Source organism: Kogia breviceps, chromosome 11 (genome assembly GCF_026419965.1).
Source record: "Kogia breviceps isolate mKogBre1 chromosome 11, mKogBre1 haplotype 1, whole genome shotgun sequence".
NCBI classification, from domain to species: domain Eukaryota; kingdom Metazoa; phylum Chordata; class Mammalia; order Artiodactyla; family Physeteridae; genus Kogia; species Kogia breviceps.
The window spans coordinates 81,261,593-81,282,966 of NC_081320.1; the positions used below are offsets into that span (position 1 = coordinate 81,261,593).

The window sequence follows — 21,374 nt, forward strand, 5'->3', positions numbered from 1 at the left end:
TTGAATTTTAAAACATGATAAATATTTGCTCTTCAAATTCAGCGACCAATATTAATTTGCTTCATTAGTGACTATTTTTTTCATATTCAGTACTGACCTGGCTAAATTACTACAAAAACCCAATATGTAGGATCCAAATTAATGTGTTTTGACTATTACTAAGATTAATAAAAGACTGCCCTGTCTCCTGCCAAAGGCTTATTTTCTAGACCCCCTTCACACTATGCTGATAAGAGTACATCTAAAATTCTATAAAAAATTGCTCAATTTTCTCTTCCGTTAGGAAGATATTTAAATCACATTAGATAAAAAGCCTGTATGATCGAACCTAATATATCATATGCAGTACACGGACAATTTTTAAAAAGAACCAATTCAGTATGTGTCAAAGACATTAAAATCTATTTAAATGTGTGTTTAAATGTTTCATTGTAAAGGGAAAAAAAAAAAAAAAGGAATAAAATAACCAGTCAGGCTTCATATCAATTAGACAACTTTTACTAAATGAGAAAACTACATTTAAAATGTGCTTTAAAACAAAATGGAATTAGAAAAAAAGACATATGCATTTGAAAGAACGTTGCACTGTGCTGAAAATCAAATCTCTTGCAGTAATACAATACGCCAATTCTTAAAACGTAAGTTAACAGAATTCTCAATTTAACATTTTCAAAGACGATATTAAGGTCAAGAATTTCACATCTATGGTAGCACTTATAGAAGGGCATTTTATAAATATGATGTCCATCCCTATGAAGCTTACAAATTTGACAATGCTCAATAAAAGCTTTTAGAATCACATCCAAAAGTGCTGCATCCAAAGCATCACAAGTCTGTGTCCTGTAAGTTCTCCTTCTAAATAAAATCTTTATGTCGACTTTTTCTACCCCTGTCATTTGTTAATACTACCCTTAAAAAAAGAGAACAGGAAAAGAAATGCTGCAATAAACCCTTGATCATGTACAGAAATTATTGCTACTATAGTTCACTACAAAGCATGTCTATACAATATCATATGAACTTTGATCATGAAAAATCAGAATAAAAATCTTTAGTGACATAAGCCTTACGATCGTGTACAACATTCACATGGCAATATTAGACAGTCAAGCACCCAATACCCATAGTTGACAAATGTCCCACTGACCAGCATTCATTTAAATACATCCTTCGTACAGAGGGAGGAAAAAAGAGATAATGTCAGCTTTCCAAGGCTTGTCAAAAAAGGATTCTCATGTTCTGTGGATCTAAAAACAAACAACAACAACAACAACAAAAACCAAAAAACAAAACCAATGCAGGTGAGGGTGTTACCAGAAAGTTAAGCATGCCAAAAAGGTGTTTCGTGCGAATTAAAAACTAAAGCCAAGGTACCACATAATCACATTACCAACTAGTTGGGTATACTAAATGAGCCTTATCTTAAAGTTAAATGAAAATGCTACTGCACAATAGAGCATCAATAAGTTAAAATTAGAGTGCACAAATCCAAATCAGTGGCAATTTCTGTATAAAGCAAAATATTCACTATCAGCTGTAATGTTTGCCCAAACTGATTAAATCACTCGATTGGACAGTTTGCATATTTTTAAAAAATATCTTAAAATTCCTTTTTACTGTAATGAGGCATAAGTTTTCTTAGTAAGATCAAACAGGTACATAAGTAAATAAGCAATGGAAAATTAATAGTCGATGAATGTCTTTAAAGCTCTTCCCACATTTCACTTTTTTAAATGTCTGGGAAAAAATTTAAAGAATTTGCCATTATTTTAGCAAAAACAAACAAAACAAAACAAAAACAAGCCCCAAATAATTAAACAACCAAGCAACACTAAAAACCACATTACACAGATGGATCATCATGCTTTCATCTGGTTTAACTATCACATCTAGTTTAACTGGGATGCTTTTCAACTTTAAAAACTGTGATACGTGAAGATGTAAATTTAATGGGCAATTCTGAATTTGGATTTAACTTTGTTGAATATTATAACAGAGTATACTTATTACAATACAGTGTAGCACATCTTTCTATTAGAAAAAAATTTAAGATCCTTTACCCGTCTCCTTAAGTTAAAGGTGTGACATCATAAAGGGTGTCAAATGGCTGGATGGTTTTACAGTGCACACTTATATATTATGAAGTATGTCCTTAACAAATCTGATGGTTTCTTTACAGAATTCCTTTCTTCACCTTTTCTTCGGTGGATTAGCTGTTCGAGGTGGAGTGACGGGACGTCCTGAATTCAGTCCACCATATTGGTACTTAGCTTTCTTTTCAGATGGTTTCAATATCTTAAAGTAAATAATTTAGTAACAATGTTATTTTTTCAAGTACAGTAAGTTTAAGGAAATTACTGTTACAATAGTGGGTTTTTCAATAAATGACATCAATTATAAAACTGTAGAAGAAAACAGCAAAGTTCCACAAACATTTCTCACGTTTAAAGAGTACAGTAAGGGACTTCCCTGGTGGCACAGTGGTTGAGAATCTGCCTGCTAATGCAGGGGACATGGGTTCGAGCCCTGGTCTGGGAGGACCCCACATGCTGCGGAGCAACTAGGCCCGTGAGCCACAACTACTAAGCCTGCACGTCTGGAGCCTGTGCTCCGCAACGAGAGAGGCTGCGATATGAGAGTTCCACACACCGCAATGAAGAGTGGCTCCCGCTTGCCACAACTAGAGAAAGCCCTCGCACAGAAACGAAGACAACACAGCAAAAATAAATTAATTAATAAACTCCTATCCCCAACATCTTCTTTAAAAAAAAAGAAAAGTACAGTAAATGTCTGAATATTGCTATTACTGGTCATTCCATTGATAATTTTTAAATTTTATTTATTTTTTTATTGGAGTATAATTGCTTTAAAATGTTATTTCCTGCTGTTCGAAAGCTCAAGTACACAAATCCCATCAACTGTCCAATCCTTAGATTTAAGTATCAAAAAAATTTTCAAACTAGTGTATCTCTATGACGAAGGAAGAATACTAGTTTAAGAGTCAAAACACCTAGGTTCTCATCATAATTCTTCTACTATTTAGAGGGTAATTAGTTACAAACTCTTCAGATCTTAATTTACTATGTGTACACAGATCTTTTATTTTTTAAAAAGCTATATATATTAGATATCATAAAGTTCTCCCATTAAAATGTAACAAGTCAACAATTTTTTACATATTTACAGCTATACAACCACTGCTATAATCTAACATTAGAACATTTTTGTCACCCCAGGAAGAAACCTTGTTTCCATAAGCAATCACTCCCTCCCCATTTCCATTCTCCACTCCCCTAAAACTCCCTTCAACTCCAAGCAATCACTACTTTACCTTCTCTATTGATTTGTCTTTTCTGGCTATTTTAAATAAATGAAACCACACAACATGTGGTCTTTTGTGACTGGCTTCTTTCACTAAGATAATGACTTTGATGTTGTAGCATATATTAGTCCTTCATTACTTTTTTTTTTTTTTTTTGCCATGCCACACGGCTTATGGGATTTTAGTTCCCCAACCAGAGATCAAACCAAGGCTCTTGGCAGTGAGAGTGCAGAGTCCTAACCACTGGACCCACCAGGCAATTCCCAGTACTTCATCACTTTTTTTTTTTTTTTGCGGTACGCGGGCATCTCGCTGTTGTGGCCTCTCCCGTTGCGGAGCACAGGCTCCGGACGTGCAGGCTCAGCGGCCATGGCCCATGGGCCCAGCCGCTCCGCGGCATGTGGGATCCTCCTGGACCGGGGCACGAACCCGCGTCGCCTGCATTAGCAGGCGGATTCTCAACCACTGCGCCACCAGGGAAGCCCTTCATTATTTTTAATTGCCAAACAATATGCCATTTTATGGATATTCCACATTTTGTTTATTCACCCTTTAGCTGATGGCCATTTGGGTTATTTCTACCTTTGACTATTATAAATAATGCTCCTATGAATATGCATATACATGTATTTGAGTACTTGTTTTCAATTCTTTCAGGTATATACCTAGGAGTGGAATTGCTGGGTCATATAGCAATTCTATGTTTAACTTTTTGAGGAACTGCCAAACTGTTTTGCAAAGCAGCCACACCATTTTCCATTCCCACTATCAATGCATAACGTTCCAACTTCTCCACATCCTCACCAATACTTGTTACTATCTGACATTTAAAAATTATGTTTATTCTTGTGGGTGTAAAAAGAGTTTTAACCTATATTCTAGGTAGAGAATTTCAGTATTTACATAAAAAATGTGTAGAAAAGACTCATAACCAGTTTTATTCAGAGTGTCATAGTGCCCCAGTGGGGGCGGGAAATATATTAATACAACTCCATTATGGCAACTGTTGAAGGATAAGGCCTGGTCACTATGTTTAAACTGAAAATAAGAAATCAAACATTTAGCATTCAAGTTTACTAACTGATAGAAACAAACCCCTTCTACATTTAAAAAGAGAAATACAGGGCCTCCCTGGTGGTGCAGTGGTTGAGTCCTCCTGCCAATGCAGGGGACACGGGTTCGTGCCCCAGTCTGGGAAGATCCCACATGCCACGGAGCGGCTAGGCCCGTGAGCCATGGCCGCTGAGCCTGCATGTCCAGAGCCTGTGCTCCGCAATGCGAGAGGCCACAACAGTGAAAGGCCCGCGTACCGCAAATAAATAAATAAAAAGAGAAATACAGTGTGTGATGTTAAGGACATAAAATAACCTTTGCAAAAAGCTAAGTATTAAAGTGACTTAAGTCCATGAACAAGAATGATTTTAAGGAGCACACTAAAGCTAAAGCTGGTCTCTTTTTAAATGTCTCTATATTCAAAAATTAATACTTTAAGATTATGAAATATTCTACATTATTTTAATCAGAGTTCATAATATAACTCTCCACTCAACGCCTGTCCTACCTATTCAACTTGCAGAAGAAAACAAAATCTAAATTATTCACTGAATTTACATTCTTTTAGTAGGTAACCCACAATCTAAGGATTCATACAGGAATTTAACAATTTAAACATCTGCATCAAGAATGACTGACACGACTCAGGTTTCCTAAAACTCTAATTATGGGATATACACCAAAAAGACTGGAGCATTTGTGAATGAAAATAGAAATCTCTAAAGGAGTCTTTGAGTGATTTTACTTCTGAACAAAACTGATTTTCTATATTAACTCAAGGAAAGAACACAATCTGAAAGAAAATTCTTCTGACAATAGTTTTAATTAGATTTCTAGTTGTTAAAACCTTTTGGTTACCAAAGGGGAAAAGGGGTGGGGGAGGGATAAATTAGGAGTTTGGCATTAGCAGATTCAAACTACTATATATAAATTAGATAAACAAGGTTCTACTGTATAACACAGGGAACTATATTCAATATCCTGTAATAAATCACAATGGAAAAAAAATATGAAAAAGAATACACATATATGTATAACTTAATCACTTTGCTTTACACCAGAAACTAACACAACATTGTAAATCAACTATACTTCAATTAAAAAAAAAAGATTTCTAGTTGTTAAAAGTTTATATATTACATCATACCTGAAATGAACACATCAAAGTTTCATCGACACTCATCATTCCACCAGCATTATCAAACTCGCCACAGTAATTTGGGGCTGAAAATAGGGTTACCAATTGTCGCTTAGCAAAGAATTCATATCCATCTTCCACCACCTGGCAAAGGAAAAGTCAAAAGAAAAAACACTTATTTATGTGTTTGAAATTCTCAACCATCAATACTAATTAAGATTAATGTGACAAAGACCTGAAAAAAAACAAAACAAAACCCTGTTTTGTTTTGGAAGCTTGATTTTTGTTCCACTTTCTAATTTCCTATTAGTATTACATAGCCACACACTGAAAACTTTACTAAGTTGAGCTTACTTTACACAGATCACGTTACTAAAAATTAGCTGCCTATAGATTACACTTCTATGTGTGTAACTCTTTTCCTTAATGATTTAACATGACTTCTAGAATGTTGTCAATTCCTGAGTGAACTAAACAATTTATGTTTCCCAGTCTACAGATTTGAGAGGTATGCAATGACATAGAAATATTTTCTATTTATTTGTAGTAGGCAAGAATACTTTCTAAAGTCTTCTAGGTATTCTTTGATTAAGCAAAATTATCCTACAATACTTGGAGAAAGCACTTCCACAATTATTTACATTTTTATATAATTCCTACTTTAGTATCAGGTACATGTTGTGCCGGTTGTTATTACCTCACAGTAAAATTTAGATATTAACCTTTTCTGTTAAGACTTTGTCCACCTTATCTACTCCAGCTCAGCATACTGCTTGGCACTTAGTATGTCCTTTTAGTTCTTAGTTTGCTCGTTCATTTGTTTATTTATTCACGTATTTACTAAAAGAACAGGGTTTCTTTTTTGTTGTTGTTGTTGTTGTTTGTGGTACACGGGCCTCTCACTGTTGTGGCCTCTCCCGTTGCGGAGCACAGGTTATGGACGTGAAGGCTCAGCAGCCATGGCTCACGGGCCTAGCCGCTCCGCGGCATGTGGGATCCCCACGGACCGGGGCAAGGACCTGTGTCCCCTGCATCGGCAGGCGGACTCTCAACCACTACACCACCAGGGAAGCCCAAAGAACAGGGTTTTTAAAAAAGCAAATATCTGTAGTTTGTGTTGTTTCCCATTATAAATCTCTTAATTTTTGAGACAATAAGTTTGAAAATAAGCAGAACACGATTTTGGAGGTGTCTAGAAAAAGATCATGCAAACTAAGGTAGTTCAGTAACCTGACTTTTACAAATCATCACTATTTCTGAAAAGACAAATGAATAGAGACCTATAGCTGAAAAAACTGATTATCAGTGGATATTTTATTAGAAAACCCAGCAACTCTGCCCTGTTATCTTGTGGAAGACTTATTTTAATTACCTAAATTATAAATACAATGTTCACTGATTAAAATTTTAATAGAAAAAAAGGTATTTGATATACAACACGTGCAGAAAATGAGAAGCCTGTCATCTTTGTTATCACATAGGATCACATAAAGAAGGTAGAAGCAGTCAAGGGTTATAGGGAGCAAAACCATAAAAAAAAGGGGGAGTACTGTAGAATAGCATATAATTAACAAATTTTTGCCTTAACAAAGAAATAAGGAATCTTTAAATATTATATTTACAAATTTCAAATACTTAAAAAAGCAAAAAAAGATTTTAAAAAATGCTTTACAATGTATTTTAAATTAGTTATGTTCTAGAGAGCATGAGGACTTGATATATTGTTAAAATAAGCTTTTGTTATTTTATTCAACAAACACTAACTACATGTTACAATATGTCAGTAAATTCACAAGGCAATGGATATTCAAAGGCCAAAAAGTCACAATTCCCTCCTTAAAGAGTATATAATCTATCAGTGAAGGACAAAAAAACCCCAAATACGCCTCAATTGTCTATCTATCTATCTATCTATCTATCTATCTATCTATCTATCTATCTATTTATTTATTTATTTATTGCGGTACGCGGGCCTCTCACTGTTGTGGCCTCTCCCGTTGTGGAGCACAGGCTCCGGAGGCGCAGGCTCAGCGGCCATGGCTCACGGGCCCAGCCGCTCCGCGGCATGTGGGATCTTCCCGGACCGGGGCGCGAACGCGCGTCCCCTGCATCGGCAGGCAGATTCTCAACCACTGCGCCACCAGGGAAGCCCCCTCCATGTATTTATTTTTAATGAAAATTCAAATATACACAAAAGTAGAGAGTTCAATAAACTCCCATTTACTCACCAACCTGATTCAATAATTACCAAGACCTTGCTACATTTATTTCATTTATCCACCCCCACTTTTCTCTGCTGATGTATTTAATTTTTTTAAACATCTTTACTGGAGTATAATTACTTTACAATGGTGTGTTAACTTCTGCTTTATAACAAAGTGCATCAGCTATACATATACATATACCCCCATATCTCCTCCTACCCTCCTTATCCCACCCCTCTATGTGGACACAAAGAACCAAGCTGATCTCCCTGTGCTATGTGGCTGCTTCCCACTAGCTATCTCTTTTACATTTGGTAGTGTATATATGTCCATGCCACTCTCTCACTGCTTCCCAGCTTACCCTTCCCTCTCCCTGTGTCCTCAAGTCCATTCTCTATGTCTGCGTCTTGCTGATGTATTTTAAAACAAACCCTAGATACATCATCTTACCCTATATTTGAGGAGGCATTTAGAAAAATATGGACATCCTTCTTACATAGCAATATGTATCATCACAGAGCTAAAACAATTAACAACTCCTCTTGATATCTAATACCCAGCCTATAATTGAATTTCCCCAATTGTCTTTTTACAGTGTGGTTTGTTCTTATCAAAATCCAAACAGTTCATTTGATTTTTATCTATAATATGTAACCATCATATTAAAATGGGGTCAAATATTTCTAGAAAGCTTCAGACAAGAACTGAAAAATTTGTTAGTATTGCAGTACACTACAAAAATATATTCCTTTGAAACCTTTCCCCTTAGAGGGTGAGAAAGGGTTAACTAATCATTAGATTGTTAATTGTGAGATCAAGGTATAGGCTTTACCTCTTCTACTGCTTTCCTTGTATAATTAGCTTTCCTGGATCTTAATTTCCTCAAAAATAAAAGGAATACACCTGGGTGAAGTTAATAAACATCAAAACATCCAAGTTTTGTATTTCATACCTGATGAGCTCGACAGATCAAGTCTAAATCATGACGATTCAGAAATTTACTGACTACATCAGCTCCAAAAGTGAAGGAAACACCACGATCATTTTCTCCCCAACCTTGCACATCCTTATCTGGGTCAGACCACAGCAAATCACAGAGCAACCCTTTAAAGAATAAAAAACACAGCAATGAAAAAACAAAACAAAATTTATAAAATAAAGTATATCTACATCACATTTCTTCTCCTGTCCTCTTACCCTTTAATAATAGTAATAATCACTTGTCCCCTAGTATCCCAGCCTATCAAACTTAGCCATTTTTTGTTAAAGTAACCATGAAAATACAATTGTGCCTGACTTAAGGCAGTACTCGCCAACCCTTTCCACAGATAAGACATGTGTGCATGGCTCACTCTAAAGCATATATTGGAAAAGGTTGTTCATCTTTTGTCTATATTTTCTCCATATGGATAACCAATTGACCCAGCAGCATTTCCTGAATAGTTCATCCTTTCCTTACAGAGCTAAATATCCTGTTTCTGGTGCTGTAGTCTATTCCATTAATCTACTTTATTTAACACTGAGCCAATAACACACTAGAGCTTTTAAATAAATCTTTCTATTTGGTAGGCCTACCCCCCCACTTAATATTTTTCTTCAGGATTGTCTTGGTTACTTTTAATCCTTTGTTCTTCCACATATAAATCTCTGAATCAGTCTGTCAAATTCTGTGGACCTAATCGAGATTTCATTGGAACTACATATGATCTATAGATCAATTTGAGGGACGAAAACATTTTCTACAAAGTCCTGGAGGATTTAAATAAAGTATATGGAGGAACAAAATCAGATCAGATCCTTGACTTTAGAATGTTTGGGGCTTAAAAAAAGAGGTCAGAGCTAAAAATATTTATCTAAGTATCTTCATCTTATTAATAGTAGTGTAAATCTTAGAAGGGACTAAGACCATCTTGGGAATGTAAAGTATTAGAAGACCAGTAAATGAACTCAGGAATCAAACATTTAATAAGCAGGCAGAGAAGGAATGAGCAAAAAGTATTGGGAAGGAATAGTCAAAAGGAAAAGATTAGAATAGTAGGATCTCCTGAAAGGGTAAGAATTACTTAGAAGTAGGAAATGGTTAAGTTTCAAGTACAATGAACAAGTGGATTAGGACAAAATTCTATGCTATTTACAATTAGATTATCAGACCATAATGAAAACAATATCTTGATGGTTGAGGGGAAGAGAGAGGGTAAAGTCAAGTTGTAGTCAGATTAAGAAAGGGTGGATGTTGAGGTGGTGATATTTAGTTTTCTAAGAACTATGGTACTAAGGGAAGACTGTTTTAGAATGAGGCAGCTTTAAAGTTTTTTTTGATAATCCATATACATCATAATATAGCTTATCATGAAAGGAGATCTTCATTTTGAGTCACAGTACAGCTCGTCTTGATAGGGGAAGTATCTAAAACACCCTGTAGAAATTGTGACAATGCACGCTTAATTTCTATCATTATTTCCTAAACTGTCATGATGTTTTAAGAAATCCACCAGCATACAGAATCCACTCGGATGGTCTCAGTTTAAAAGCTTTCTGGTTTCTAAAGAATCACAAGCTGATTCTTTAAATACACACACACACTGCTCTATAATGCTCATACTTTCCAGTCTGTTTCCACAGAAGAAGCAGTGAGGAGGTCAAGATTTTATTCTATAATTTTAATGTGACAATAAAACTAGAATGTAGTTGCTTTTGGAATTATCTGGAAAATGCAACAGCCTAGATGCATACAAAATCAAATAATAAGCGCAACAACGTGGTGCTCCTTAATCTTAATGGATTGAGACACGAATCTCAGAGTCAAGGTTCAATGTTTATAATCCAATACCTAATGAATAACCAATATAATTAGGCTATTGTCTCAAAAAACATAATTTATAAATTAAATTTCTAAAGATTACAGAGAATATGAAAGCTCAAAACGACTTTAGCATCTCGGAAACTTCCCATTAAAATATGATAAAAAAAGAAACCGTTTAACGTGCCATCCTTGAAACTGATTTATGTCTGAACTATACCAACAACAGAAACTCTGAAGATGGAATGACTTGATATTTATATTGTACCTTATTTTAAATAAATACCCTATTATTTAAATACTAGTTTCTATTAGGTTTGGTAAAATATATTCTATAATTACAATCAAAATCTGGAAAAATGCATGTTTTCTTTTTATAATCAATACAAAAACATCATGTTACTCAAGTAAGTTATGAGACAACTTACTGCAATATGCAATATGTTTGTGGCTTACTGATAATAGAGGATCTATACAACTGTTTATAATGGTTGCTGTATAGTCATGAGTAGCATTCTGAGTGATATCATTACACTTTCAGTATGCTTTAGTACACTGAGCAAAACAGTACAATCACACTTGAAAACAAGCAACCAGATGCATGTTATTAACAATCCAATTTAGAGGTTTAGCCATGGTTTACTCAGGCACTGGTTCACAAATATTTTTTAATGCTTACTTTTCTATAATCTTTGGATCTTAAGAGTGGGAAATGAAGTTAGTACCATCCAGCCCAACCCTATTTGATGAATAATCAATTCTCCTTTACAAAATTATCAATAAATAATTCTCATCAGTAAGCTAAAAGACCTTTTCCTCTCTCTCTCTCTCTCTCTCTCTCTCTCTCTCTATATATATATATATATATATATATATATATGATGTTCCTAATGTATAATAAGATTTCTAGACCCTATGGAACTCTAGGCAATCCTCATTTTAGATATTAAAGTTTGTTGAGAACTGATGAATACAATAGATATGTGGTGGGTCTGACTACACAAATAACAATGGGACAACTAATCCAATAATGTAAGTTTTTTTGTTTTTTAAAAAGCCTGGTAGAAACTGAGCGAAAGGGCAATTCTGCTTTTGTTAATGCTTTTAACAGTATGCCCGTGTGATATAATAAAAATACTTTTGGTCTTTGTTCCCATTCCTGGCACAAAGCTAAAACCCTTGGAATTTCCTGACAGAAGTCTTTTGTTGTTCATAAGGAGCCTCCTTTCCATCACACCTGAGTTTATGCTAATGAGGGGACCCAGAAACTTCACCATGGGACCTAGTCAGCACAAAGACCAAACACATGGTTAGACAGTTGGAACTTTCAGCCCTCCCACTCCGTACCTGCCACCTCTGGCGAGGGGTGAGAGTGGAGGGCTAGAAACGAAGTTCTATAAAAACCCTTGAACAACTAGATTTGGGTAGCTTCCAGGTTGGTGAACACACTGATGCCAAAGGGTGTGGGAGCTGTTCACCTACCAACACGGGGCTCTCCCCATACCTTTATCTCTTCCATGTGGCTGTTCCTGAACTGTATCCTTTATAATAAACTTGTACATATCTAAGTAAAGCATCTGAGAAAGTGGTTGTAGGAACCTCTGAATTTGCAGTCTGCCAGGCAGAAGTGTGGTTCTCCTGGAGACCCCACTTGAGGCTGGCATCTGAAGTGGGAGCAGAATTGTGGAATGGAGCCCTTAACCGGTGGGTCTGGGCTAACTTCAGGGGTTAGTGTCAGAATTGAAATGAACTGCCGGATACCCACATGGTATTGGAGAATTGGCTGTGGTATGGAAAAACTGCACACACTGGTTGTCAGAAAATGTCACACAGAAAGATACTGATGTTTTAAGCAAAAGTTGAACTGAGGAAACAACACACTAACTGCATTCAATTCACAGGTCTTCATGGCATTTTATGATATGAACACCAAAATTGGTACATATACCAGTCAGTACTCAAATATGAATAATCATCATTTAAAAGCCAATAGAAAAGTCAGGGTAAGTGGCAACTGTACCTAACATTTATTTCTAAAATTACATTAGGCTCATTTGTTAAGCAACACAGCAATTTATCCTCAGTTGGAACTTATTTGCTTCTGTTTTATTTGTACTGAATATCTGAAAGTTATTCTCAATGTCTGCATAGTCAATTTTCATTTTTTTTCACATAAATGTTCACAATTTTCGTAACATTAACCACACATCTCTAGAGCCTTCTGTCTCAAGAGCCTTAAGAGCTCTAAAAATCTGAATGATACAGAAAATAACAGAAAACTACTAGATAATGTAAAAGAAGGTAATTGTAACCTTGGCTAAGAAAGACTTTTAATTTAAAAACTTTCGACTAATTTTTAACAACTGTTTGAAGAACATAACCAATGTTGATATGAATAAAGGAATTTAGAAAGACTGGAAGGTAAGGGGACTCAATAGCAGAACTTTTTTGAAAAGTAAGTTTGACAGAACCATATTATGGTTATATATAAAATTTAAAACTTCTGTACTTTGGAGTATTAGTGGAAAGTGAAATATTTTGTATTATTCCAAGTAATCTGTAGTTAGTTTATTGACTATAAAAAAAGCTCTATTATTTATTACACAATACAATCCTACTTCCATTAAATATAATTAAGTTCAAATATGCCAACATTTTACATTAAATATTGATTAAACTTCTCTATATACTTAACCTGTATCAGGGACATCAGTGGGTCTCATAATTCTCCGAATCTGCTCCATGGATTGCAGGTCTGGTGACAGTCCTATAAATGAAAAGATGACTCATAGTACTGACATCAGAAAAATTTTCACTCAAACAAAAAGCATTTAATCAAAGTAGATTTACTATGTGAAATTAAAGATACTTCAAATGTTCCTTTCAATGTTATCTTTAATATAGTGGGTTATTAAATAGAATCCCACTTTGATACAACAGAACATTACCATTAGGTCTTCTCCATTTTTCCCTACCAGGGGAATAAAACTCCTTTTCATTTCAAAAGATTTTTCAAGGAAAAAAAAAATCCTACCACTCTTCTTTCTTTCCAATCATTCCCTGCTCTTCATAGGAATGCACTCAATTCCAATCCTTCCTACTGAGAAGTTTTGCCACTTAAACATGTTTACTTAAAGTGCTCACCATGTCCCAGTAAGACATTCCTACATCCCAATCCAACATGCTCAATATCTTACATAAATTGTTACATAATTGTTACAATCTTACATAATTGCTGATCAGAAAGATAAACAAGAAAAAGCACATGAAAATACTTTGAATTCTTTTAAGTAACCTAGTATTTCTCTTTGGTAGACAATTCAAGTATCACCTCACATTCCATATTCAATATTCATATTGCTACATTTCTATTCTTAACTATACTAATGTGCAAGAGCTACAATTTCTTAAATGTTTAGCATCTACTGTAAAATGTTTCAATAACATAGTAAATTATGTCCTATCAGAGAATAAACAATAACCTCAAGCCTAAATAAGTACATCTATCTATCTTTTATCATTTTTCTACCTTAATTCTTCCTGCACACAGATGAAAAACTTATTTTCTTATAGTATTTTCATTAAACTATCTCCCTGTACAAAAACCCAATATGGCTATTAAACCATTCAAAAAACTCCTCTGCTCAGTGTTCAAACCTCCATAATCTGATCCCATCATTCCCTATATATATTTGACATTCTAGTTGGGCCAGTCCTCACACATTCCTTCAACTAGAAAGACTGTCTCAAGTTCTTTTCACCTCCAAAACCCATGCCTCCATTAATGTTTGCCCAACAATTCTCTACCTTTCCTGACTTTTCATTATAATTACTGTCTCAACAAATACACATAATTCCTTTCATTACTCAATTATCTGTTTTAAAAATGTTTTATCAATAGGTTTTCAATGCCTCAAGATAGCCAGATCATACACTATCTATATATTTGCACGGCATCTAGCCAAGTGCTAGACACGTTAGTTTTTCAAATGAGCTTTCATATATTCAAGTTTATTTAACATGTCATACAGAATAATTTATCATTCTACTAAAAAATTATTTTTAGGACTAAAGCAGACATATTACATAAAGCCTAGAACTCTTGGCATGTGAGAATATTAAACACTGAGTTTAATATTATATATATGTTATACTTATATAATATAAACATATATTTATATAACATAAATACATTTAACAGTATATTTGGATTCTGATGAAAAGTATTTAATATAGATGGGAAAACAGTCATGATCCTCTCATTTTTACTGATAGTAGAGGTATCCTTCTGTCAAAACTGAGGCAAAGGAAAGACACTTTTTCAAGCAAAACTGGTCCTCATACGTGAAATTCTTTAAAGACAAGTACTAACTTTGCATTTTCATTATGTAAATAACCACAAATTTCTAGTTATTAAGACATTTTAGCCATGTTTAAAACAGTTTTAATCACTTAAGTTTTCAAATAAGCACTGCTTTGTTTTTCCACAGCATCTCAATTATTATGGGCCTTTTCTAAACAATGGAAGAAAAAAGAAGAAAAACCCATAAGGCAAATTTACTAGTCTACCTCCATGACAACAGAAGATCTTCTCATCCACAATGGCAGCTATAGGCAGACAGTTGAAACAATCAGTGAAGGTCTTCCACAATTTAATATTAAACCTTCGTTTGCCTATAAAAAGGACAAGCAATAGAATAAATCTAAAACTGTTCTCATTAGTTATCTAACAGCAACAGACCTACGAATGATTCCAATTTTCTTTGTTTATTTACCATTTGTTTTTTCTATAATGAGTGTGACTTGTATACTTTTAAAAAGGTAATAAGTATAATAAACATTCAGCACCTTCAGTAAAATTACAAAGACTACAAATATAGTGCCAGGTGTTTTATGAAACAAATCAAACACTTTTGCCTTTTAAGGTCACTATAATACAGCAACTTTGAAACAATCTAATAGACTATTAGTTTACTTTTTCTGTTCAAGATGTTAAATACCTAGCCGAGTACGTAAGCAGAAGTGAAAAGGATGCCTCTGGAGACTGTCCACTTTAACTCTAATGCACTGGTAACACGGCATAAACTTACTGCCAAGAAAGGAGAAGTTCCAGGTGCTTAACTGGCATTCACTTCTGAGTAAATTTTTACTTGGCACCATAGTAAGTATAAGTAGAGACACAAAGGCTATAATTTTCCTGGAGTCTAGCGTAAAGAGCTACAACAAGTACAATCTCAAGTGCACATTCACCTTTTTGGAGTTATTTGATTTTTCTGAATTTGGCAGTAAGTTGCAACAACTAACCCAAGGTAGGGATAAAAAGACACAAAGCACTAATTTTCTATGCTTTTATGCCATAACCTGTCCCTCAATGAACAAGTATAACTCAATGTGCTTACAAGCTGCTCTCAACATACATTTCATTTGATGTCACTTCTATCCTTGAGGATATTCAAGTCCATATTTTATCCTTTAATAATATACCTCTATTTCTCATGTAGCTTTAGAAAAGTGGTTGCAGCTTGATGTACTACAATCCACTTCCTGTCTACTGGTCTGATTTAAACAAGTGAAACCATAACAGTACACGTTAGAAATAAAAATGCAATATGTAAAATCAAATACAGAATCACTCCCACTAGAATGTAAACTCCATAAGAATAGAGATCATCTCTCTTGAGCACTGCTGCATTCCCAGTATTTAGAATAGTACCTGGCATATAATACATCCTCAAACATTTGTCAAATAAACGATTACATGAATCAAGGAGATAGGGGTTCTAATAGGACTCTACCATAATTAAGGATGGAAAAAAGCAAAAAGAGATTCTAATGGAGAATTCAGAATTAAAAAACAAAATTCAATTTGAAAATCATTTTTAATTGGTTCTAAATTTAATTAACCAAACATGTTCATTCACTCCCATATTCTAACAAAAGCAAAAGACCAAAGTCAAATGTAGTAGGGTAATTCAGGAATAACACTTGGAAACACTACCACAGAACAGCGAATCAGTGATTTCTTACTGATGAAAAAGAGTACAACAAAATAAGGACATCCAGAGTATTCAGTATCCTTATCTCTCTAGTTTTATAGGTATAGATTAAAATTCTAATAAACTTCAACTTTAAAATAATTTCATAGAACTTCTCAATATTTTTTGTGACACAGGGTAAGAGTTTCTGTCATATCACAAGCAAGTTGAGAGCTAAAACCTTAATGGAGACTAGAAAACCACAGGCTACTGTCTATAGTGACCTCTGTTCCACTTGGATATTTTTACTATATAAACTAATTATAAGAGGGCCTTTCAGCTGAGTAAGCTGCAATTAACCTGAAACAACATGACCAAAGAGATCCCCAGGAACCAATTTAATTAATAACATGTTTCCCAGGTTCCTCTTTCACGTAAGGCTCTCTTCTTGGGCTTCTGTTTGATAGACCATATTTTTTTTTTTTTTTTTTTTCAGTACGCGGGCCTCTCACTGCTGCGGCCTCTCCCATTGCGGGGCACAGGCTCCGGACGCTCAGGCCCAGCGGCCATGGCTCACGGGCCCAGCCGCCCCGCGGCACGTGGGACCCTCCCGGACCGGGGCACGAACCCGCGTCCCCTGCATCGGCAGGCGGACTCCCAACCACTGCGCCACCAGGGAAGCCCGATAGACCATATTTTTAAAAACTCTGAATTGAAGGAACTCTTTTGAAATGGAAAATTATTAGGGAATTTTCCCTTTAATAAGAAATAAGCTTTTATTTTTACTTACATTCATCATAGAATCCATAAATGCGATTGATGCTAGCACACTCATGGTTTCCTCTTAAGAGAAAGAAGTTCTCGGGATATTTGATTTTATAGGCCAACAGCAAACAAATGGTTTCCAAAGACTGCTTTCCTCTGTCCACATAATCTCCTAAGAAAAGATAGTTGGCTTCTGGGGGGAAACCTCCATATTCAAATAATCGCAGTAAATCTGTATACTGTCCATGAATATCTCCTAAAAATAGAAAAAAAGTTTTAGAAAATTTATGGTTACTGTGGTACACAGCTTCTATGAAATGATTCTCAATGTTTATACCCTTATGTAATAATCCTCTTCTCTTGAATGTGGGCCGAAGCTAGTGACTTACTTCTAACAAAGAGGATACAGCAAAAGTGAGATGGGCTTTCACTTCTGAGATTAAGTTACAAAAAATTGTAACTTCCCATCTTGCTTGCACTCTCTCTTGCCTTCTCTCATGCTGGATGATGAAGCCACCTAATGGAGAAGCACATCTGGTAAAGAACTAAAGGAGGCCTTTGGTCAACAACTCATTAGGAACTGAGGTCCTCAGTCCACTGGCCCATAAGGAACCGAATCCTTTCACAATTGAGCCCTGAGATGACTGCAGGCCCAGAAGACACCTTAATAGGCTTTGAGAGACTCAGACCCAGAGGACCCAGCTAAGCGGTGCCTGGATTCTTAACCCACAGAAACTATGAGATGATAAATTAATGTTGTTAAGCCACAAAGTTTTAGGGTAATTTGTTATACTAATACAGTTACACTATCTGGTAGTTTAACTTAGGTCCATTTTTTTATACTTAGTAGTGATCAAACAGCAAAAACTTAGAAATATTTAGTATAAAAGACTTCTACTACCTTCAAATTATTTCTGTATTAAAGCATTTTAGAGTATTTTGTTGAGAATATGACTCACTTTAATTTTAAGATGACTTATAATTTGCTTCATTTCCGCAAAATTTCAACTACCGCCTCTTATACTTACAGGTGATACTCTAAGCTAATTAATTTATTCAAAATTTACTTAGTTAATATCTCTTAATTGCTACACACTGTATAAAGGAACACCAAGTACATGACTTAATAAGCCACATAAGAGGAAACAAAGTATTTAAAGAGCACACTATGCATCTGCAGGTTACATGGTGTGAATGTGGATCACTAAAAAACATGCAGGGGAATGAAAAGGTCTGCATATAGCAAATAATCCTTCATTGAACAAAAGCTGATGGTTAAGTTCATAAAAGCCAAGTGACAAATACTAACAGCTACTAGAAGAAAAACTGCACTATCAAGCCAAAAGTCAGTGTAATATACATCATTTTACACCACTTCCCATGTTATGTGAACTACAGAAAAATGCTTTCTGTGCCAACAGTCTTTCTAGCTTTAACAATGCAATCAAACTGGGACGAAGTGAGAGAGTGGCATGGACTTATATCTACTACCAAATGTAAAACAGATAGCTAGTGGGAAGCAGCCGCACAGCACAGAGATCAGCTCAGTACTTTGTGACCAGCTAGAGGGGTGGGATAGGGAGGGTGGGAGGCAGATGCAAGGAGGAGATATGGGGATATATGTATATGTATATGTACAGCTGACTCACTTTGTTATAAAGCAGAAACTAACACACCATTGTAAAGCAATTATACTCCAATAAAGATGTTTAAAAAAATGCAATTACTCAACTAAGGTTAACTTTAAGGTTAAAGCTTTAGTTTTTGGCCAAAAGCCACTGTAAGACTTGAAAGATCAAATACAAATTGTATAAAGTTATATAATCTTCAAAATAAATTAAAATGATCACATCTAAGTTAGAAAACCATGGATATTGCCGTACTGATCTCTGGAACTCTATACCTGTTTTTTCTAACCAGTGTACTGGAATGCCCTTTCTCCAGATCCTTGACAACAATGGATATCAATTTTTGACATTTTTTTTTCCAATCTCATCAGAGTTCCAGATTTATTTTTAAATTGCATTTCACTGATTACTGGTGAGGCTGAGGATCTCATGTTTACCAGCCATTTGAATTTCTTCTACAATCTGCCCCCCACCCCTTAAATTTTATTGTATTACCTTTTTCTTGTTTCTAAGTATGCTTTATATAGTGTGAACAACAATCTCAATCTGTTGTAGCAACATGTTCTTCTTGTCTCTAACTTCTCATTTTATAAAAGTCTCAATTTCTATAATTCAATGTAATAAAACCTAGCAATCCTTTTTTTAACAAAAATGTTTAGGTGTTTTCTCAATCATCTTCAATGTAAATACAGGATTCAAAAGAGACTGTTTCCAACTTTATCCATTTACATACCACAAATTTTCAGTGGCGCTTCCAATTCCAAAAGAATAGGCTGGCTGAGAAAGATCTCCCGAGACTTGATACATAAGCCCCGAACTTCTGCTTCAGTCATCTGCACAATCTTTCCTGGACGACATCCTCGTACTGGTAAACAATGAATAAAATGGTCAGTTTTCTAAAATTTATTCATAAAATAATAATTCTTAAAAAGGAGTCATGCCCATATTTTGAAGATCAGAAGAGTCACGTAGGCAGCAAACTACCAGATATCCTGTTGTGTCCTGTGGCTGACAGTAAGGTTATTCTATGACCTCTGGCTTTTCTCTATCTCCACTGTTGTGGTTTCTGACGCTCCTCAAAGCTGCTGCCAAGGAAATGCGGTCTTCTTCGTTCTCCAGTGGCCAACTTAAAGCCTCACAGCCCAAGTGACCAAAACTCATTAATTAATATGGTGCTCAGTAACTTCTGGGATGGAGTGGGGAGGAATGGTCCATGGGTAGTTCCTTATTTGCCCTACTGAAGTCAACAATCATTTCCTCTCATCATTACCTTTTCCACTGGCTCTTTCTCTTTAAATATACTGCTAGCGCCCATTCTATCTCATTTAAAAAAGGAAACAGAGACTATACTTCTATATACTCCTATCACTTCCCATTTACAATTAAGTCCATGAATTTCTTGCTAAAAATTGCTGATTCCTTTGTCAGGCTGAGAGAGGCTTAAAAAAAAAAAAGTTGCCCCCCCCCCCAAGCCTATTCGTGTATATATTCCATAAGTACAGTAATATATAAGTAACAAGGAGGAAACAGAGCCAATGTAGAAATGCATTTTAAGCAAATATGACAGTTAATAAGATCATCCCTGAAATTCAAAACAATTATCAGCAGAACTGCCTTTATTATAGGAACTTAGCATAACTTCTGCATTAGTACTAGTTCTCAAACATCAACTTACCTACTTCCCATAAACATTTGAATTTTTTTAAGATGAAAAAAAGACATCTAACTTTGTATCTTCCATTAAGTATCTAGAATACTAGCTTACATTCAATGCTCTGCAATAGGAACAATTCTTAATCTTGGTATGAATTTTTTTTAAATTAATTTATTTGGCTGCGTTGGGTCTCAGTTAATCAGTCAACTGATAAAAAGGAATAAATCAAGGCCGCCTGTTGAGCATCTTTTCACATGCCCGTTGGCCATCTGTATATCGTCTTTGGAAAAATGTCTATTCAGGTCCTCTGCTCATTTTTTAATTGTTTTTTTTAATGTTAAGTTGTGTGAGTTCACTTTTATCCATAAAGATATCCAACTGATTTAGCAACATTTATTGTAAGGATCATCCTTTCTCCACTGAATTGCAGGGCTAACTTGGTAGAAAAATTAGGTGACCATACATGAATGGGTCTGTTTCTAAACACACTCTTCATAGTCCGTTAACCTGTTTATTTTTACATCAGTACTATGCTATTGTTTTTTGTTTTTTTTTTTTTAAGTTGTGGCATGTGGGATCTAGTTTCCTGACCAGGGATTGAACCCAGGCCCCCTGCTTTGGGAGTGTGGAGTCTTAGCCACTGACCATCAGGGAAGTCCAAGTACTATGCTATCTTAATTACTATAGTTTTTAATAAAGTCTTGCTATCAGGTAATATTCTCATTTTGTTAAGATTTCTTGGGCTAATCTAGGTCCTTTCGCATTTTCAAATATGTTTGTTTTGTTTTGTTTTTTGTTGTTTTGTTTTTTTGCAGTATGCAGGCCCCTCACTGTT

General features: G+C 35.1%; 1 protein-coding gene across 1 annotated transcript in view; it reads right to left on the reverse strand.

Moving 5' to 3' along the window:
• Positions 1-476: 476 nt before the first annotated feature.
• The window catches only part of PPP1CB (protein phosphatase 1 catalytic subunit beta), a 37,667-nt gene continuing 16,769 nt past the window's right edge, over positions 477-21,374 (reverse strand). The window contains exons 3-9 of the mRNA XM_059078278.2: positions 19,619-19,750; positions 17,283-17,513; positions 15,087-15,191; positions 13,213-13,284; positions 8,670-8,821; positions 5,523-5,657; positions 477-2,295 (exon numbers count right to left, since the gene is read on the reverse strand). Of these exons, the coding sequence (XP_058934261.1) occupies positions 2,191-2,295; positions 5,523-5,657; positions 8,670-8,821; positions 13,213-13,284; positions 15,087-15,191; positions 17,283-17,513; positions 19,619-19,750 (932 nt within the window). The 3' untranslated portion in view covers positions 477-2,190. The remainder of the gene's footprint in view (positions 2,296-5,522; positions 5,658-8,669; positions 8,822-13,212; positions 13,285-15,086; positions 15,192-17,282; positions 17,514-19,618; positions 19,751-21,374) is intronic.